A 15,000-nucleotide genomic window follows, 5' to 3' on the forward strand; every position below is an offset into this window, starting at 1 on the left:
CTACCTTCCGACACTTGAAGAAAAGTTGGATTTTCCTCCAAAGGTAGTATAGCTAAAGGACTGTGCAGTTTCATAATATTCCAAAGATTGAAGTAGTGCGTCATTGATGGAGTCAGCTTTCTGTTGAGGCGTTTGATCTTTTAATTGATCTATATTGAGTTGATTCAGTAGGTCGTTGCTTCGACACTTCATTCCACTAATCCGTTTGATCTCCTTCCACCATACCTTTGGGCTGTTCTTGCCTTCAGCTAGTAGAAAACTAATTGACAATCAAGAGACTCTTAAGACAATTTACTATTCACTCGTACAACCTTACTTCGATTATTGTGATGTTGTATGGAGTGACTGCACGTGCTGACAAATTACAAAAGTTACAAAATAGAGCAACACGGATTATTACTAGGCCTGATTACTCTATTCGATCATCAACAGTGCTAAATTCTCTAGAGTGGTCTAACTTAGAAGAAGGAGAGAAAAGGCACTTGTTAATTACGATGTTTAAAGTATTCAATAATAAATGTCCGACCTATCTTCAGGAGCCTTTTTATAGAACCTCTGAATTTAACACTTACAACTTGAGGGGTTCGAACTATGATCTCGAATTACCGCTACTTAAAACGAATTTTCTTCAACGTTCTTTCTCTTATCGAGGTGCAATGGCTTGGAACCAACTGTCAAATCAAATACGTGAGATAAGGGATCCTGCAAGCTTTGAACGTACGATGTCCTAGAACACATTTTACATTGCTAGGGCACACTTTTACATGGCTTGTTTCGTATTATTATATAGTAAATTATGATTGTTTCTAATTATTACTCTTGTTTAAATTTCCTTGACATTAAATAATTTTTAGCGCTAAGCCTGATACCTAGTATTAGTCGTTTTAACATTTACATCTTCTAATTCTTGTAATTTTTAACATTTATATTTTGTAATTCATACACGCCATGTCTGAAAACCAGCTTGCTAAGCCATTTACCGTGTTTTAAATAAAGTTGATTGATTGAGTTACCTATGAGAAAAGTGCCATTGCGTGAGAAATGCTCGTTTCGGCGTGGAGAGCTCTGGTTTAGCACAACAGCTAATTTTACTAATTGACAAGTCAAGCTCCAGAGTAGTAAATTCGCTTACTCGACTGCAATTTCATAGTCAAACAATTATCGCTCTATTTCTCTTAGCTTTACGGTGTTTTTGATTTAGTTTTCTCTTCTTCTCCTTCCTCGACTTCTCTAGAGACTTTCTTCGCATAAATTTCTCAAATGTCGTCGCCCCTGCTCTCGTGCTCGTTTCTGCTCTTTAATCTTTATCCCGTTGCCCTTCACTAATATGATTTCCCACCAGAAAAACGCAGGCTGCCAAAGCTGTCCCGAACACTCCACTCCCCAGAGGCTGTTCTGTCTCGCCACGTCCACCCCGACAGTCTGTACGGACGGGTGTACGCTGACGTCATAACCAAAATTTCTCGCATGGATAGATATCCTTAAAAATCTTACCCATGGTGCTCCGCTGGCGCACTTGCGCCTGAGCTTCGCCATTATGGTATTTTTGAAAGAGGCCAATGTGGTTTTATAAAATAATTAGGATGCTACGCGCACTCTCATTGGTCAATAGCTTTGTTTAGATGAGAGAATGGAAACACGGCTGTGACATCAGACAAATTTTGATTGGTTATGTGTTGTCCGACGCGCGTTTTGATTGGTTGGTAGGAAATATGAACGTGTATCAAGAAAATGTGTTTCAATCAAAAAGTTAAAAAAAAACCTCAGCATTTTCCTTCATCTGTCGAATTATCTTTGAAAAATATTTTATAAAAGCAACAGAGGACTTTTTTCCGTGTTTCCATAGCCTCATCTAAACGTTCGGAAGAGTTGGGGGAATTCTCGACAGTTATGCAAACGCTCGAATAACGGTCACCGGTTTGCATAACTGTCTCGAATCCTTCCAACTCTTCCTCCTCTATTGCTTAATTTTTATTGCGTGGTATACACTGATTGAAGACGTTGAAGAACAACCAGTTTGTAGTCAAACTTAGTATAGGGACTTTAAGATAGTGGACAACGGTAGGCTGGGACGGTTGGATGCGTATACCGGAGACTTGGGACGAGTACGGCAGAAAGGCGCGAAAATTTTTAACTTAAGATTCGGCCAACAACATGGCTATCGCTACTGTATGCATGTGATGGATGAAGAACCTTCGCTGATCCACAGCATCAGGAACTTCTTATGCAACACCCAAGGACAGAGAAAAATCTCTGACTCCGGTGGGAATCGAACCCACGACCTCCGGATCCCTCCGGATTAGATCACCGTTGCTCTACCGACTGAGCTACAAGGCCAGACGGAAGCACGCCGTGGGAGTTTGAGGACAAATCGGCTCGGCCCAAGCCATGCACACAGTAGCGATGGCCTCATTTGAGTTCTTTCCATATATACATACACTCGCTACTTAGGACAACACGCACTTGCACTTAGTACTTGGCTTGGGCCGAGCCGACTTGTCCTCAAACTCCCACGGGCTGCTCCCGTCTGGCCTTGTAGCTCAGTCGGTAGAGCAACGGTGATCTAATCCGGAGGTCGTGGGTTCGATTCCCACCCGGGTCAGAGATTTTTCTCTGTCCTTGGGTGTTGCATAAGAAGTTCCTGATGCTGTGGAAGCGAAGGTTCTTCATCCATCACATGCACACAGTAGCGATGGCCTCACTTGAGTTCTTTCCATATATACATACACGCTACTTAGGACAACACGCACTTGCTTTTAAATTAAGTTGAACTATCGCCGAAAGTGAAGATCGAATGAAAACATGAAAGAAGGGGTGAGCTTTTAGAGAAAACAAAATTCAATACATTCAAGAGAGACGGCGGACCTTTCCGAACTCCCCCTTGATAAATTAAGAAATTTTCGTGTAAGAAAGAAAGAGGGCCGTCCTTTGGACCGTTTAAAAGATAATCAACAAGCTTTTGAGTTAGGCAGAGGACGAAGAAAATAACTGAATAAGGGTAGAGTAACGGCAGGCCGTAGCTGCAGAAAAAAACGGATCACGCTGAAAGTCGTCACCAGCAAAATCACATTACGTACCAATCCCGGGAAATTGGCAGCAACCATCAATTTGTGTACTTGTGTCTTTTGCCCATCTTCATTCCCGATAATCGACAGTTTTTAGATACGAGGAAGATATGCAAACGTCTTCCTTAACTGCGAAGGAAGTTACTTCTCACTTGTTTACCGGTGGTTGGCAAATAATGCCGAAGTAAATGTCGTGTTGTTTGATTACCAATATTGCCCTCTTATGTTTCTTTAATAGTTAACCACGTGATACCCTGGAAATTCCCGAAAAGACTTAGTGAACCTTTGCTTCAAACGTTTGAATGAAGGGTTCCAAGACGTTTTTAAAGAAACGGTGTTGCTGCCTCGGTGGCAGGTTAAGTGTCAGATACAGTCACTTTTAATTTCAACACGGATCATTTTTTATCCTTTTCTTTCTCATCAATGGCATTACAGCGTGGATCTGACTCAATTTAAGATTGAGTTTCCTTTCCGTACTACGCTCAATTTGATACTTGTGACTTTTTAGCTTGAAGAAAAACATAAATCCTCACAATCCTGATGTAGTAAATGGACTTACAATCAGAGAACAATTTCAACAGATCCATAATATTAATTACTACCAAGTTACCAGATATTTGAGTGAGAACCATCGGCTGCGCAAGGCAAAATTGGAGCATTCCACGAGGAAGCAGCCGCCAGCGGGTCGAATCAGACCGCAACAGGCCTTCCTTTTTTTCCGTAGTTTGTTAAAGGATTGTCGGTCCACAATATCTTTTTGTTGCAACGCCTGAATTTTGGCAGCAATTTCAAACAAGTAAACTTAAAAAAAAAGACAAGGGTCTCGGTTAATTTCGTTTAACAACGACAACGTCGATGAAAAACGTGCGAGAGCTTTTATTTCATCATTTACTCAACGTTTAATTATAATTTTAGACTCCAGATTTAATGGCTATCATCTAACATGATGTATTGTTGAAGTCTAAACATTTGAATGAAATGATGATAACATTGAACTCATTTTATTACATCCATTTTGGCATCCGCACGATATTTTGGAAAACACTCCAAAAGAATGTAGGGGGTAGAAAAGTCAACATTTCATTAATCCTATAATCACTGAGCCTGAGGCGAATAATTGTTTTAGGATAAATACACAGGTGATTATTTCAAAAAAGAGAAAAAAAAAAAGATTTCAACGCGAAATCATCTTCACTTACAGTGGCAAAACGACTACTGGCAGCCATTTTTTCTGTCGAGGTGATTATCGGCTGATAATCCGAGATAGCGAGCCAATGACAGCGCGCGATTTTGTATAATCACATATGTATTTATACTAATTATACATATTGGCGGCTTCCGAGCAGTTTGATTGGTCAAAGGTAGAAAAACATATTGCTCAACACGCTGCGGTCGACCTTCCCCGAGATAAAACTCAATTAAAGAAAAACTGCAATAGGTGCTGGCGATGAAATGTTTGCATTGATGAAGTATTGATCGTAAATTAATTAATGTTATGCTAACACAAAATGCACCATTAAATTTTACTCATTTATTTTTATCAAGCCCAACTATCACATAAAGAATTCTGTAACGACTCCTTAATATTGTTTTGTATTATTTTATGCTTAGCTGAATCGTTGTCAGTACCAGCTGTCCCCTGGGTGTGAAACTATAAAACTAGATATGCAAGGAAGAAGAAAGAAAGTTGCTACTTCTTAAAGGCGAATCTGCTTAAAAGTAGCAAGATTTATTCATTGGCTAATTCCAGAATTCTACGTTATAACTAGGCTGAACTCGATATCATTCTGAAGAAGTTTAACGTGAGTTTCACAAAACAAACAAACAACGTTCTTATCTCCAAGATGTGTCGATCATTTCTATCAACTCTTCTTCAGCAAAGAGAACCGTATAGGCTGAAATTCAGCATTTCCTTGTTAAGGGCCCACTGACGTATTTTTTGGGGTGCGTTGTTAAGGATGTAATGGTTAAGTAATTTGAGAGAATTTGGCATTATTTTGGTCAGTTTGCAACTTCTGTAAGCCAATGACCCTAAATATGACGTCATCATACCACGCCCATGGTCACGTGACCAATACAAGAAAACTCTCAATTTGTCGCCGTGCTACGCAATTTTAGTATTTAATCGATGGTTTGATAATTTATATTCGTTTTTGCATCCAGCCAAGCATGGCTTTCTTTTTATTTTGAAAAAATGTTCCTTTTAAAGACATAAACGATACTGAAATGCCCATAACTTTTTCAAAAAAGATGATTTTAAAAAATCAATGCTTAGCTATATTCTGTATTTGGGGGTGAAACGTGCCATGTAAAAAAAATTAATTCAATTTAAAACCGCCGGAAATTTAGCTTTTTCTCAAACCGGAAGTCAGTTCGTTTACGCATGCGCAGTTGATCTGAGAACGAGCGCTAGGAAGGGCGAGGAAAAACCTTCGATGGAAAGAGCAGTTTGTGCGGTGACTTTTGCTTGTGAGTGGGTTTTCTTGTCAGCTAATGATATGATGTCGTCAGTTACCGGAAGTGACTTTTCACTTCCTTAGCAACGCGCGAAAAATCCGTCTGTGTGCCCTTAAGGCTATTTTTGTCTACTCCTAAATGTCCTTGTGAATGCTCATAGTCATTATGAAGGCTCAATTATTTGCTTTAAGTCAAGTCGGCGCTATATATAATTGCTTAAGGGCGGTTAGTTTGCCTCGAAAAGCACTACGTACATTAATTATGGACTGTATGATTCTCACTGGCGAAGCAAGTATACTCAAAGATAACGTATGCAAGCTCATAATTACTTTTTGTTATCTCAGAAAACGCGTCTGCGTATTTTTTTTTAATGTACACATGCTTGCGACGATAGCGAGAATTGTTTGGCTCCTCCAGCCACATCGGTTATTTCTGATAACAAATGGGTCTTTTATAGCTCAATTATAAAGCATCCGACCTAGTAATCAGAAGGTCGCAGGTTCGACTCGTGCGAAGAAACACTTGGATTTTTTCCGAATATCCCCCAGTCAATATCAAAAAAATAAATCTCTTCGTTTGATTTCATTTCACAGCGGTTAACATCTAACTCATCACTTTCAATACAAAGATATTGTTGATTTGTTGTGGTTGGTCGCCTTGAGAGGAAGTAAATGACTTCCAAATTGATAAGTAAAAGAAAAACGATTGAGAAAAGGTAAAGAAAAAACAGAGATCAAAAATAAAATCCTTGTCATTTTAAACCGTGACAATGATGCTTCCGTTTCTTCCACAGAACAATCCAGCGGGAAAGAAGTTGAAGAACAGGAATGTTACTTGCAAGGCACGTCGGTTAAACTGGACTGAACCACTGCACAAAAAAGGTGACTTTGTTTAAATAATACCGCCGGTATGTCTGAAAACTCCACGGCAGCTTCTCCAACCAACAACTCATCAAACGACACCACGATAGTAGATTGCAGCGCTCATTCGGAACCGGAGAAGGCCTTTAAAGTTACAGCCTATTGCATCATTATCCTGGTCTCTGTAATTGGAAATGTACTTATCATCTTCGTCTTTTCGAAACACAAGCCACTTCGAGTTTCAATCAATTATTTCGTGGTCAACATGGCTTTCTCTGACCTTTTCAGTCCCTTCACAGTCATGCCATTTCAAATAGCAAGCATCCTTAAGGGTTCCGAGGCCTTTCTCGCAGACAGCCCATTAGCACTTGGCAATGCCTTATGCAAGCTTATCTTCTTCCTCCCTGACGTTTCTGTGTGTGTTTCAATCCAAAGCCTTCTCCTATTGTCAATCGACAGGTTTATTGCTGTCGTCTTTCCACTGAAAGCAAAACTGATATCGTCGAAAATGCGCATAGGAGGCATCGTGTGCACATGGATTGTGGCAATATCTGTTCATGCTCCATACTTTTACACCTTGAGGTTAGTCTATGATGAAACTTCACAGTCTCACACATGCAAGCACGACTGGGGTCAAAGCACTCATAGCAGTTACATTACGGGCACGTTCATCACTTTCTTTTTGGCACCAGTTTGCATCTTGGCTATCGCTTACAGCACCATAGCATGGACAATAAATCGAAGACACCATGAAACGAAAAAGCTGTCCACAAATAGCAGCGGTCGGAGCTATCAAAAGACCAGGCAGGTTATTGGGTTGTCACTTGCCATATTGGCTGCCTTCATCATTTGCATTGGGCCCATGTTTGTTCTGACGTTTGTGATCATTTTTGTGTGGAACTGGGAGACGCCGTCTACATGCGCATTTCGAAACATTGAATTCGTTGCTCACTTCCTTTTGCATTCTTGGCCTGCCATCAATCCATGCAGCTGCTTTGCTTTTGGCAAAAAATACCAAAATGCTTTGCACCATACATTCAAGGGGCTATTCCGCAATGTCACCTTCAGACATAACTGACTTGGAAGGGGCGCTAGAAGTTTAAGCTCTCTTCGTGTTACCTTCTCCAAAGTTATTAAAGAATGAAAGAGGAATAACAAGCACAGAAGTAAAGAGGGAAACAACACAGAGACAGGACACAAACGATCTGTATAAAAATAGTTTTTCAAGACAGTAGCATTGTTATAAAACCGAATCTTAACGTAAAACCATTTCTGTCTGAAGTGAGTGTTTGCGGTGCATACAAATAGCAAAACTTCAATGTTCAAGTTTTCTTTAATTTACCTGTTATGAGATTACAAACATGAGTAAGTATTTATACTTCCTACTCTTGGCCAGGCGTTTATAAATACGTTGGCAAACTTCGTGGGTATAATTCCAAAACGTTTGTTTTATATATACTTACTACGAAGAAATAATCAGAAGTAATTTACAAGAAAAATACCTCAGCCTCTCCTTTAATTTGGCGTTCTCAATAGCATATTTTACCAAAATGGTTGTTTGTTGTTTCATTTGAAATTGACGCAAACTAGAAATGCTGAATAGAGAACTCTTCAAACCTTAAGTGACCCCTTACCTGACGAAAACATCGCCTCCGAGAAAGGATCGTCGGGAACCGCATCGATAGCACGGTTGTTGTAGTTTTGTGAAACCACTTGGCGTCTCAGCAATCATCATCATCATCATCATCATCATCATCATCATAATCATCATCATCATCATCAACATTGATATTGCCGTCACAGTTTTGTTGTTCCATCGAATTGCTCACCCTATGTAAAGGAATCCGGCTGGCCCTTAGTCCTGTTCCGGGACTCTCTCTTACCCCGCCCTGAAAATGGGCCTGGAACCCAGGCGGGAAAAGAGAGAGTCCTGTACTACAGTAGTAGAACTCTTCAAACCTTAAGTGAGCCCTTACCTGACGAAAACATCGCCTCCAAGGATCAAAGTAATGGAACAAAACGTCTTCGGCCGCCATTTTGTTTGTTATTTTCGCTCCCTCACGTGTCAAAACTGGGCACAAGCAAATTATCAACCAATCAGACAAAAGTCCCCCTTGCTTGTGAAGTGAGTGTTTGTGATGTATACAAATAGGAAAACGTCAATTTTCAAGTTTTCTTAATTTACCGATTATGAGATTACAATTATACTTCCTAGTCTTGTCCAGGCGTTTATAAATACGTTGACAAAATTCGTGTGTGTAATTCCAAAACTTTTGTTTTATATTTAGTTATACTACGAAGAAATAATCAGAAGTTATTTAGGGACTCGTCAAAAAGTATAGGGGAGGGGGGGGGGGGGTGGGCTGGAGCAATTGGAAATGCGGCAGATAAGAAACACATGACCCACCCCTTACTTTTAGCACAAAACTATTTGACCCACCGCTAAATGAAGGCGGAAACTTACATGACCCACCCCCTGATAAAAGAATTTTTGGTATATAATCAGTTATACCACATTTGTATATGAAGTTGTGGTGGTGTTGATTTACGGTTAGGTTTGTTTCTTAACCAGATACAAAAGCATGTAAAACTAACGAGAATATTATTTAACTCTTTTAGCTTTTGTAAGCCATGTTTAATTAGTGACTTGTTATGTTATTATTTAAAGTTTTTCATGCTAGTGCCATCAAATTATGTGTTGCGAAGTTTGCTCAATGGCACATTGCTGTCACTGTCACTCGAACTGTTTATAGAGGCAAGTTTTGCAAGAGGGATATCGTCTTCATCTGAGCTTCATCTGAGATTTCTTTTTTTTTCTCATTTTAATTTCGGTTTAACAGTTGTATTTTACGAACAAAGATAAAATTGTACGTCGTTAAAGCTGCAATGCTTTGAATTTATTGTTAGCTATTTCAACAGAATCAAGCCCTCGATCATGAAAAAATATATATATTTAACAATGTGCCTATTCCTGTTTAAAATAGGATGACCCACCCCCCCTCCCCAATGGGTCGCTGACAATCGAACGACCCACCCCTTGCTAAGGGCTCAAAAACTGATGACCTACCCCCTTTCTGCTCCGGCCCACCCTCCCCTATATACTTTTCGACCAGTCCCTTAAAAGAAAAATACCCTGGCCTCTCCTTAAATTTGGCGTTCTCAAGAGCTACCAAAATGGTTGTTTCTTGTTTCATGTGAAATTGACACAAACTAGAAATGCTGAATAGAGAACTCTTCAAACCTTAAGTGAGTCCTTACCTGACGAAAACATCGCTTCCGAGGATCGTCGGGAACCGCATCGATAGCACGGTTGTTGTAGTTTTGTGAAACCACTTGCCGCCTCAGCGATCATAAACATCATCATCATCATCATCAAGATTGCTATTGTCGTCACAGTTTTGTTGTTGTTCCATTGAATTGCTCGAATCCCGCTGGTCCTCGGTTTCCAGATCGCAGCTCGTGGATTTCCGGGATCCCGAGTTGTGGATTCCGTATTTCAAAGTCACGGGTTGGGCCAAAAATGTATGGAATAATAATAATAATAAGAAGAAGAAGAAGAAGAAGAAGAAGAAGAAGAAGAAGAAGAAGAAGAAGAAGAAGAGGAAGAACAAGAAGAACAAGAAGAACAAGAAGAAGAAGAAAGTCACAATAATACCTATCGTGATTGGTGCTCTTGGAAGCACATCAAAAGGTGCAAAGACCTGGTTTGGCAAGCTCGATGTACCTGACTTCCTTGAATTGGAAGTGTACAATTATCGGCCATTCTTGGAACTGCTCACCTGTTGCAGAAAGTGTTGTGTCCCTAAGCTAAGGGGAGTTGCTGAAACACAATAAACATTACCCAGTAGAACACCCGATAACTGGAGACAATCGAATAATAATAATAATAATAATAATAATAATAATAATAATAATAATAATAATAATAATAATAGTAATAATAATATATTATCTTATATTGAGCATTTTCAACAGTAATTGATCAATGGGCATTACAATGAGGTCGAATAAGCAAAATACCATAAATATGCTACGAGATAAAAATACCTAATGTTACATTAATTCAACTTAATAATTATATTAAAGTTCAAAAAAACAGATTACAATATACCATATAGAACAAAATATAAATCACGTAATTGAAAGGAAAGATTGAATAAAATATAGGAATATGCATTGCTAAAACGACGCTACTCAAAATGACGTTTAAAAGTGTTAATTTCAGAAATAGAGCAGATTTCACGTGGCAGCATATTCCACAGTTTTGAAGCGGCAGAAATAAATACTCCTTCTTGGGCGGTCGAGAGTTTTTCGGCATTTCAATCCAAATACCTACATAGGGCCGCCAGAAAATCACAATGAATGATTTTCCTCACACTCAATAGACCCTTCCACGGTTTTTTACCGCCATCTTGTATGGGGGAAACACAGTTAAATTTACAGTAAATGTAATGGGATTTTGGCCGACTTTGAACCGCTGTAGCGCCGCTAAAAAGAGCCAGATTTCCGGCTTTTGCCGTTACGGTTAATAGTTTTAATGATATCATTCATTCAACAGAAAATAAGGCCATCGAGGAAGGTATGACGTCGTAAATTCGAATAATGAATCTGCTCATGTTACTTCTAATTTCGCGGCAATTTGCCGTGATGATTTTAGAAGGGTTTTTGTGGAATCTTAAAAAATTCGTTTATGGTTGTTGTATCCTGAATCTGTTCTTTATATTTCATGAAAATAATCTCAGCATAAATGTCTTTTAAAAGACACTATCACTGTGGAAATCTGTCTCTTTTTAGCGGCGCTACAGCGGTTCAAAGTCGGTCAAAATCTCATACATTTACGTAAATTCTGCATTGTTTGCCCCCCGATCCAGATGGCGCCGAAAACCGTGGAAGGGTCTATTGGCTTACCGTCAAAACAATGGGAAAGGAATGTGCACGTGGTTCCAATGGGAGCGACCGTTCCTTCGGCTAAGTATCAGGCGATATTCCAAGCGATTTCGCAGGATAATTGCTTAATAAAAGGGGAAAAAATGAGCTAGAGAAACCCCTTGACTCCCATGATTGATCATGATCAGTATTTAAATTCTCCCCTCAACTTCAATACATTAAAACTTTTTAAGGATTAAACCACTGCAAAAACCGTGTACGATCAAAACTTGCTCTACGTTGGATCAAAATAGATCGTGACCACACCATAAAAAACTTTAAAATAGAAAATATCCTGCAAAGGTTGGTCAAGACAACGTGAACATAGGCGTTGTTGCTTGCAATATTTCGGCTGGCCAACACCAGCCTTCTTCAGGTTTATTGAATGGATAAATGCTAGTAACAAGATCTTTATATTTACCGGAAATGACATAAAAATGCTACGTGATGTGTTATAAAAACGGAAATGCATAAAAAAGAGGAGAGAATAATACATGATAACAAGATGAAAAAAACAAAAGAAAATTAAAAGGTAGCTAAACTAAATTACATTTCATCTCTTCTGTTAAGGCCTGCAGGCTCCAGTGTTTTTCCTCTATGTATGAGGAATGCCTCACGAGCCTTTCTGATGGAGTCACGACTAGTGTGTAGTTGTTCGAGTGGTATAAGGATCATGTGATCCTCCGCGTGACCACTGGTCAGGAAGTGTCGTGAAACCGCAGTGGGGGTATAACTACAAAAGGGGCTTATAATAGGTCGCCTATGTTCATTAAAGCGGTCTTTAAGACGACGTTTGGTCTCTCCGATGTACTGAAGATTACATTTAGTGCACTGAATCATGTAAATTACATTAGGGGTTTCACAAGTAATATGTGATTTGATTTTGAAGGTTTGTCCAGTACTATAAAAAGTATATTGATTACGGCCATCCTCAATAAAAGGACAGGCGGTGCAACTAGTTTTATTGCACCGAAACGAGCCGGATGGAGACCTAGATTGGTCGGTGTTAGTAGGTTCCGGCAATTTAGCTCTAACTAGAATGTCACTAATGTTTTTACAACGCCGGTAGGCTACTAAAGGGAGATTAGTAAAAACATTTTTACAGCGACCAGATGAATAAAGCACGTTTGAGTGTTTGTGAATTATACGGGATATGTTAGGTAAAGCGGGGTTATAGGTAATGACGAACGGAACAGTATCTGTCTGTTGTTTAGGTTTGGGTTTAAGAGCGTCGTTCCGGGAAATGTCAGAAGCACGTCGTATCTGGGTTTTAAGGAAATTAAGTTCGTAACCTCGGTTGACGAGGTAGTCCATAAGTTCCTTACAGCGTTGTTTGTAAGTGTCATTGTCGGAGCATATGCGTCGAAGGCGAAGTGCAAGGCTATATGGAATGGAACGTTTAGTGTGGGTGGGGTGGCATGAGGAGATGAGTAAATATTGATGTTTGTCAGTGGGTTTAGTGTAAAGATCGGTTTCTATGAGACCATCCTTGAGTGAGACCATCACATCAAGGAATGAAATATTTGTGAGGGAATGCGAACAAGTGAATTTAATGGTGGGATGAAGGTTATTGAGATAATCGACAAATACTTTCAGTTTATCTGAACCTTCAGTCCAAATAACGAAAATATCGTCCAGAAATCTGAGCCATGTATGAGGTAGATACAGTGCGTTAGTGAGCGCGTCCTGTTCGAATTTGGCAAGAAAAAGGTTGGCAAATGAAGGAGCCATTTTGGTGCCCATAGCAGTACCGTGTTTTTGTAGGTAGTGTTTGTTGTTAAATGTGAAATTGTTCATGTTGAGGATGATCTGTATGAGGTCGCAAAGAGTTTCCGTGGGGATGTCCTTATCGTTGCGTTTGCGAAGGAAAAAGCGGCAAGCCTCAATACCTTCACTGTGAGGGATGTTGGTATAAAGAGAAGTGACGTCAAGCGTGACTAGTATGGCATTGTCGGGAAGTGTGTTGATTGTGTTCAAGTTGGCAAGTTTGTTAAGGAAATCAGTAGTGTCTTTAACGTAAGACGGAACAGTGTGAACTAATGGTTTTAGGTAGTAGTCAACAAACTGAGAGATACGTTCTGTGGGGTGGTTGTTAGAAGAAACTATGGGTCGTCCAGGATTGTTTACTTTGTGGATTTTGGGGAGTATGTAGAAGCGTCCAGGTCTGGGGTCGTTTTGTACAAGGTACTGTTTTGTTTTTACGTCAATAAGTTTGTTGTTGAACATGCGTTTAACGTATTCAGCAACTCTTTTTTGTATCATGGCAGTCTTGTCCTTTCCTTGTTGTTCCCAACCTGGAACCCAACCTCATGGAACCCAACCTGGTTCCCAACCTCATGTTTGTTGTAACCCAACCTTCTACGAACAACAAGGAAAGGACAAGACTGCCATGATACAAAAAAGAGTTGCTGAATACGTTAAACGCATGTTCAACAACAAACTTATTGACGTAAAAACAAAACAGTACCTTGTACAAAACGACCCCAGACCTGGACGCTTCTACATACTCCCCAAAATCCACAAAGTAAACAATCCTGGACGACCCATAGTTTCTTCTAACAACCACCCCACAGAACGTATCTCTCAGTTTGTTGACTACTACCTAAAACCATTAGTTCACACTGTTCCGTCTTACGTTAAAGACACTACTGATTTCCTTAACAAACTTGCCAACTTGAACACAATCAACACACTTCCCGACAATGCCATACTAGTCACGCTTGACGTCACTTCTCTTTATACCAACATCCCTCACAGTGAAGGTATTGAGGCTTGCCGCTTTTTCCTTCGCAAACGCAACGATAAGGACATCCCCACGGAAACTCTTTGCGACCTCATACAGATCATCCTCAACATGAACAATTTCACATTTAACAACAAACACTACCTACAAAAACACGGTACTGCTATGGGCACCAAAATGGCTCCTTCATTTGCCAACCTTTTTCTTGCCAAATTCGAACAGGACGCGCTCACTAACGCACTGTATCTACCTCATACATGGCTCAGATTTCTGGACGATATTTTCGTTATTTGGACTGAAGGTTCAGATAAACTGAAAGTATTTGTCGATTATCTCAATAACCTTCATCCCACCATTAAATTCACTTGTTCGCATTCCCTCACAAATATTTCATTCCTTGATGTGATGGTCTCACTCAAGGATGGTCTCATAGAAACCGATCTTTACACTAAACCCACTGACAAACATCAATATTTACTCATCTCCTCATGCCACCCCACCCACACTAAACGTTCCATTCCATATAGCCTTGCACTTCGCCTTCGACGCATATGCTCCGACAATGACACTTACAAACAACGCTGTAAGGAACTTATGGACTACCTCGTCAACCGAGGTTACGAACTTAATTTCCTTAAAACCCAGATACGACGTGCTTCTGACATTTCCCGGAACGACGCTCTTAAACCCAAACCTAAACAACAGACAGATACTGTTCCGTTCGTCATTACCTATAACCCCGCTTTACCTAACATATCCCGTATAATTCACAAACACTCAAACGTGCTTTATTCATCTGGTCGCTGTAAAAATGTTTTTACTAATCTCCCTTTAGTAGCCTACCGGCGTTGTAAAAACATTAGTGACATTCTAGTTAGAGCTAAATTGCCGGAACCTACTAACACCGACCAATCTAGGTCTCCATCCGGCTCGTTTCGGTGCAATAAAA

The 15,000-nt window shown here is 39.9% G+C and overlaps 1 protein-coding gene and 1 non-coding gene across 9 annotated transcripts in view; both read left to right on the plus strand.

Moving 5' to 3' along the window:
• Positions 1–15,000, plus strand: part of LOC137999940 (neuropeptide Y receptor type 1-like) — a 67,763-nt gene that overhangs the window by 19,233 nt on the left and 33,530 nt on the right. For 2 of the 8 annotated variants that reach the window (XM_068845972.1, XM_068845973.1), the window contains exon 2: positions 6,316–8,733. The exons of 5 other annotated variants lie outside the window; for them this stretch is intronic. In XM_068845972.1, coding sequence (XP_068702073.1) covers positions 6,432–7,460 — 1,029 coding nt within the window. In that variant the 5' untranslated portion in view covers positions 6,316–6,431 and the 3' untranslated portion in view covers positions 7,461–8,733. Of the gene's footprint in view, positions 44–6,315; positions 8,734–15,000 lie in introns of those variants that run through there. One more of the 8 variants, XM_068845974.1, reaches the window with a different exon arrangement.
• On the plus strand, positions 2,530–2,602 carry Trnar-ucu (transfer RNA arginine (anticodon UCU)). The gene has a single exon. It is a non-coding gene; the product is annotated as a tRNA-Arg (tRNA).

The sequence above is a fragment of the Montipora foliosa genome, chromosome 4 (assembly GCF_036669935.1).
Source record: "Montipora foliosa isolate CH-2021 chromosome 4, ASM3666993v2, whole genome shotgun sequence".
NCBI lineage: Eukaryota > Metazoa > Cnidaria > Anthozoa > Scleractinia > Acroporidae > Montipora > Montipora foliosa.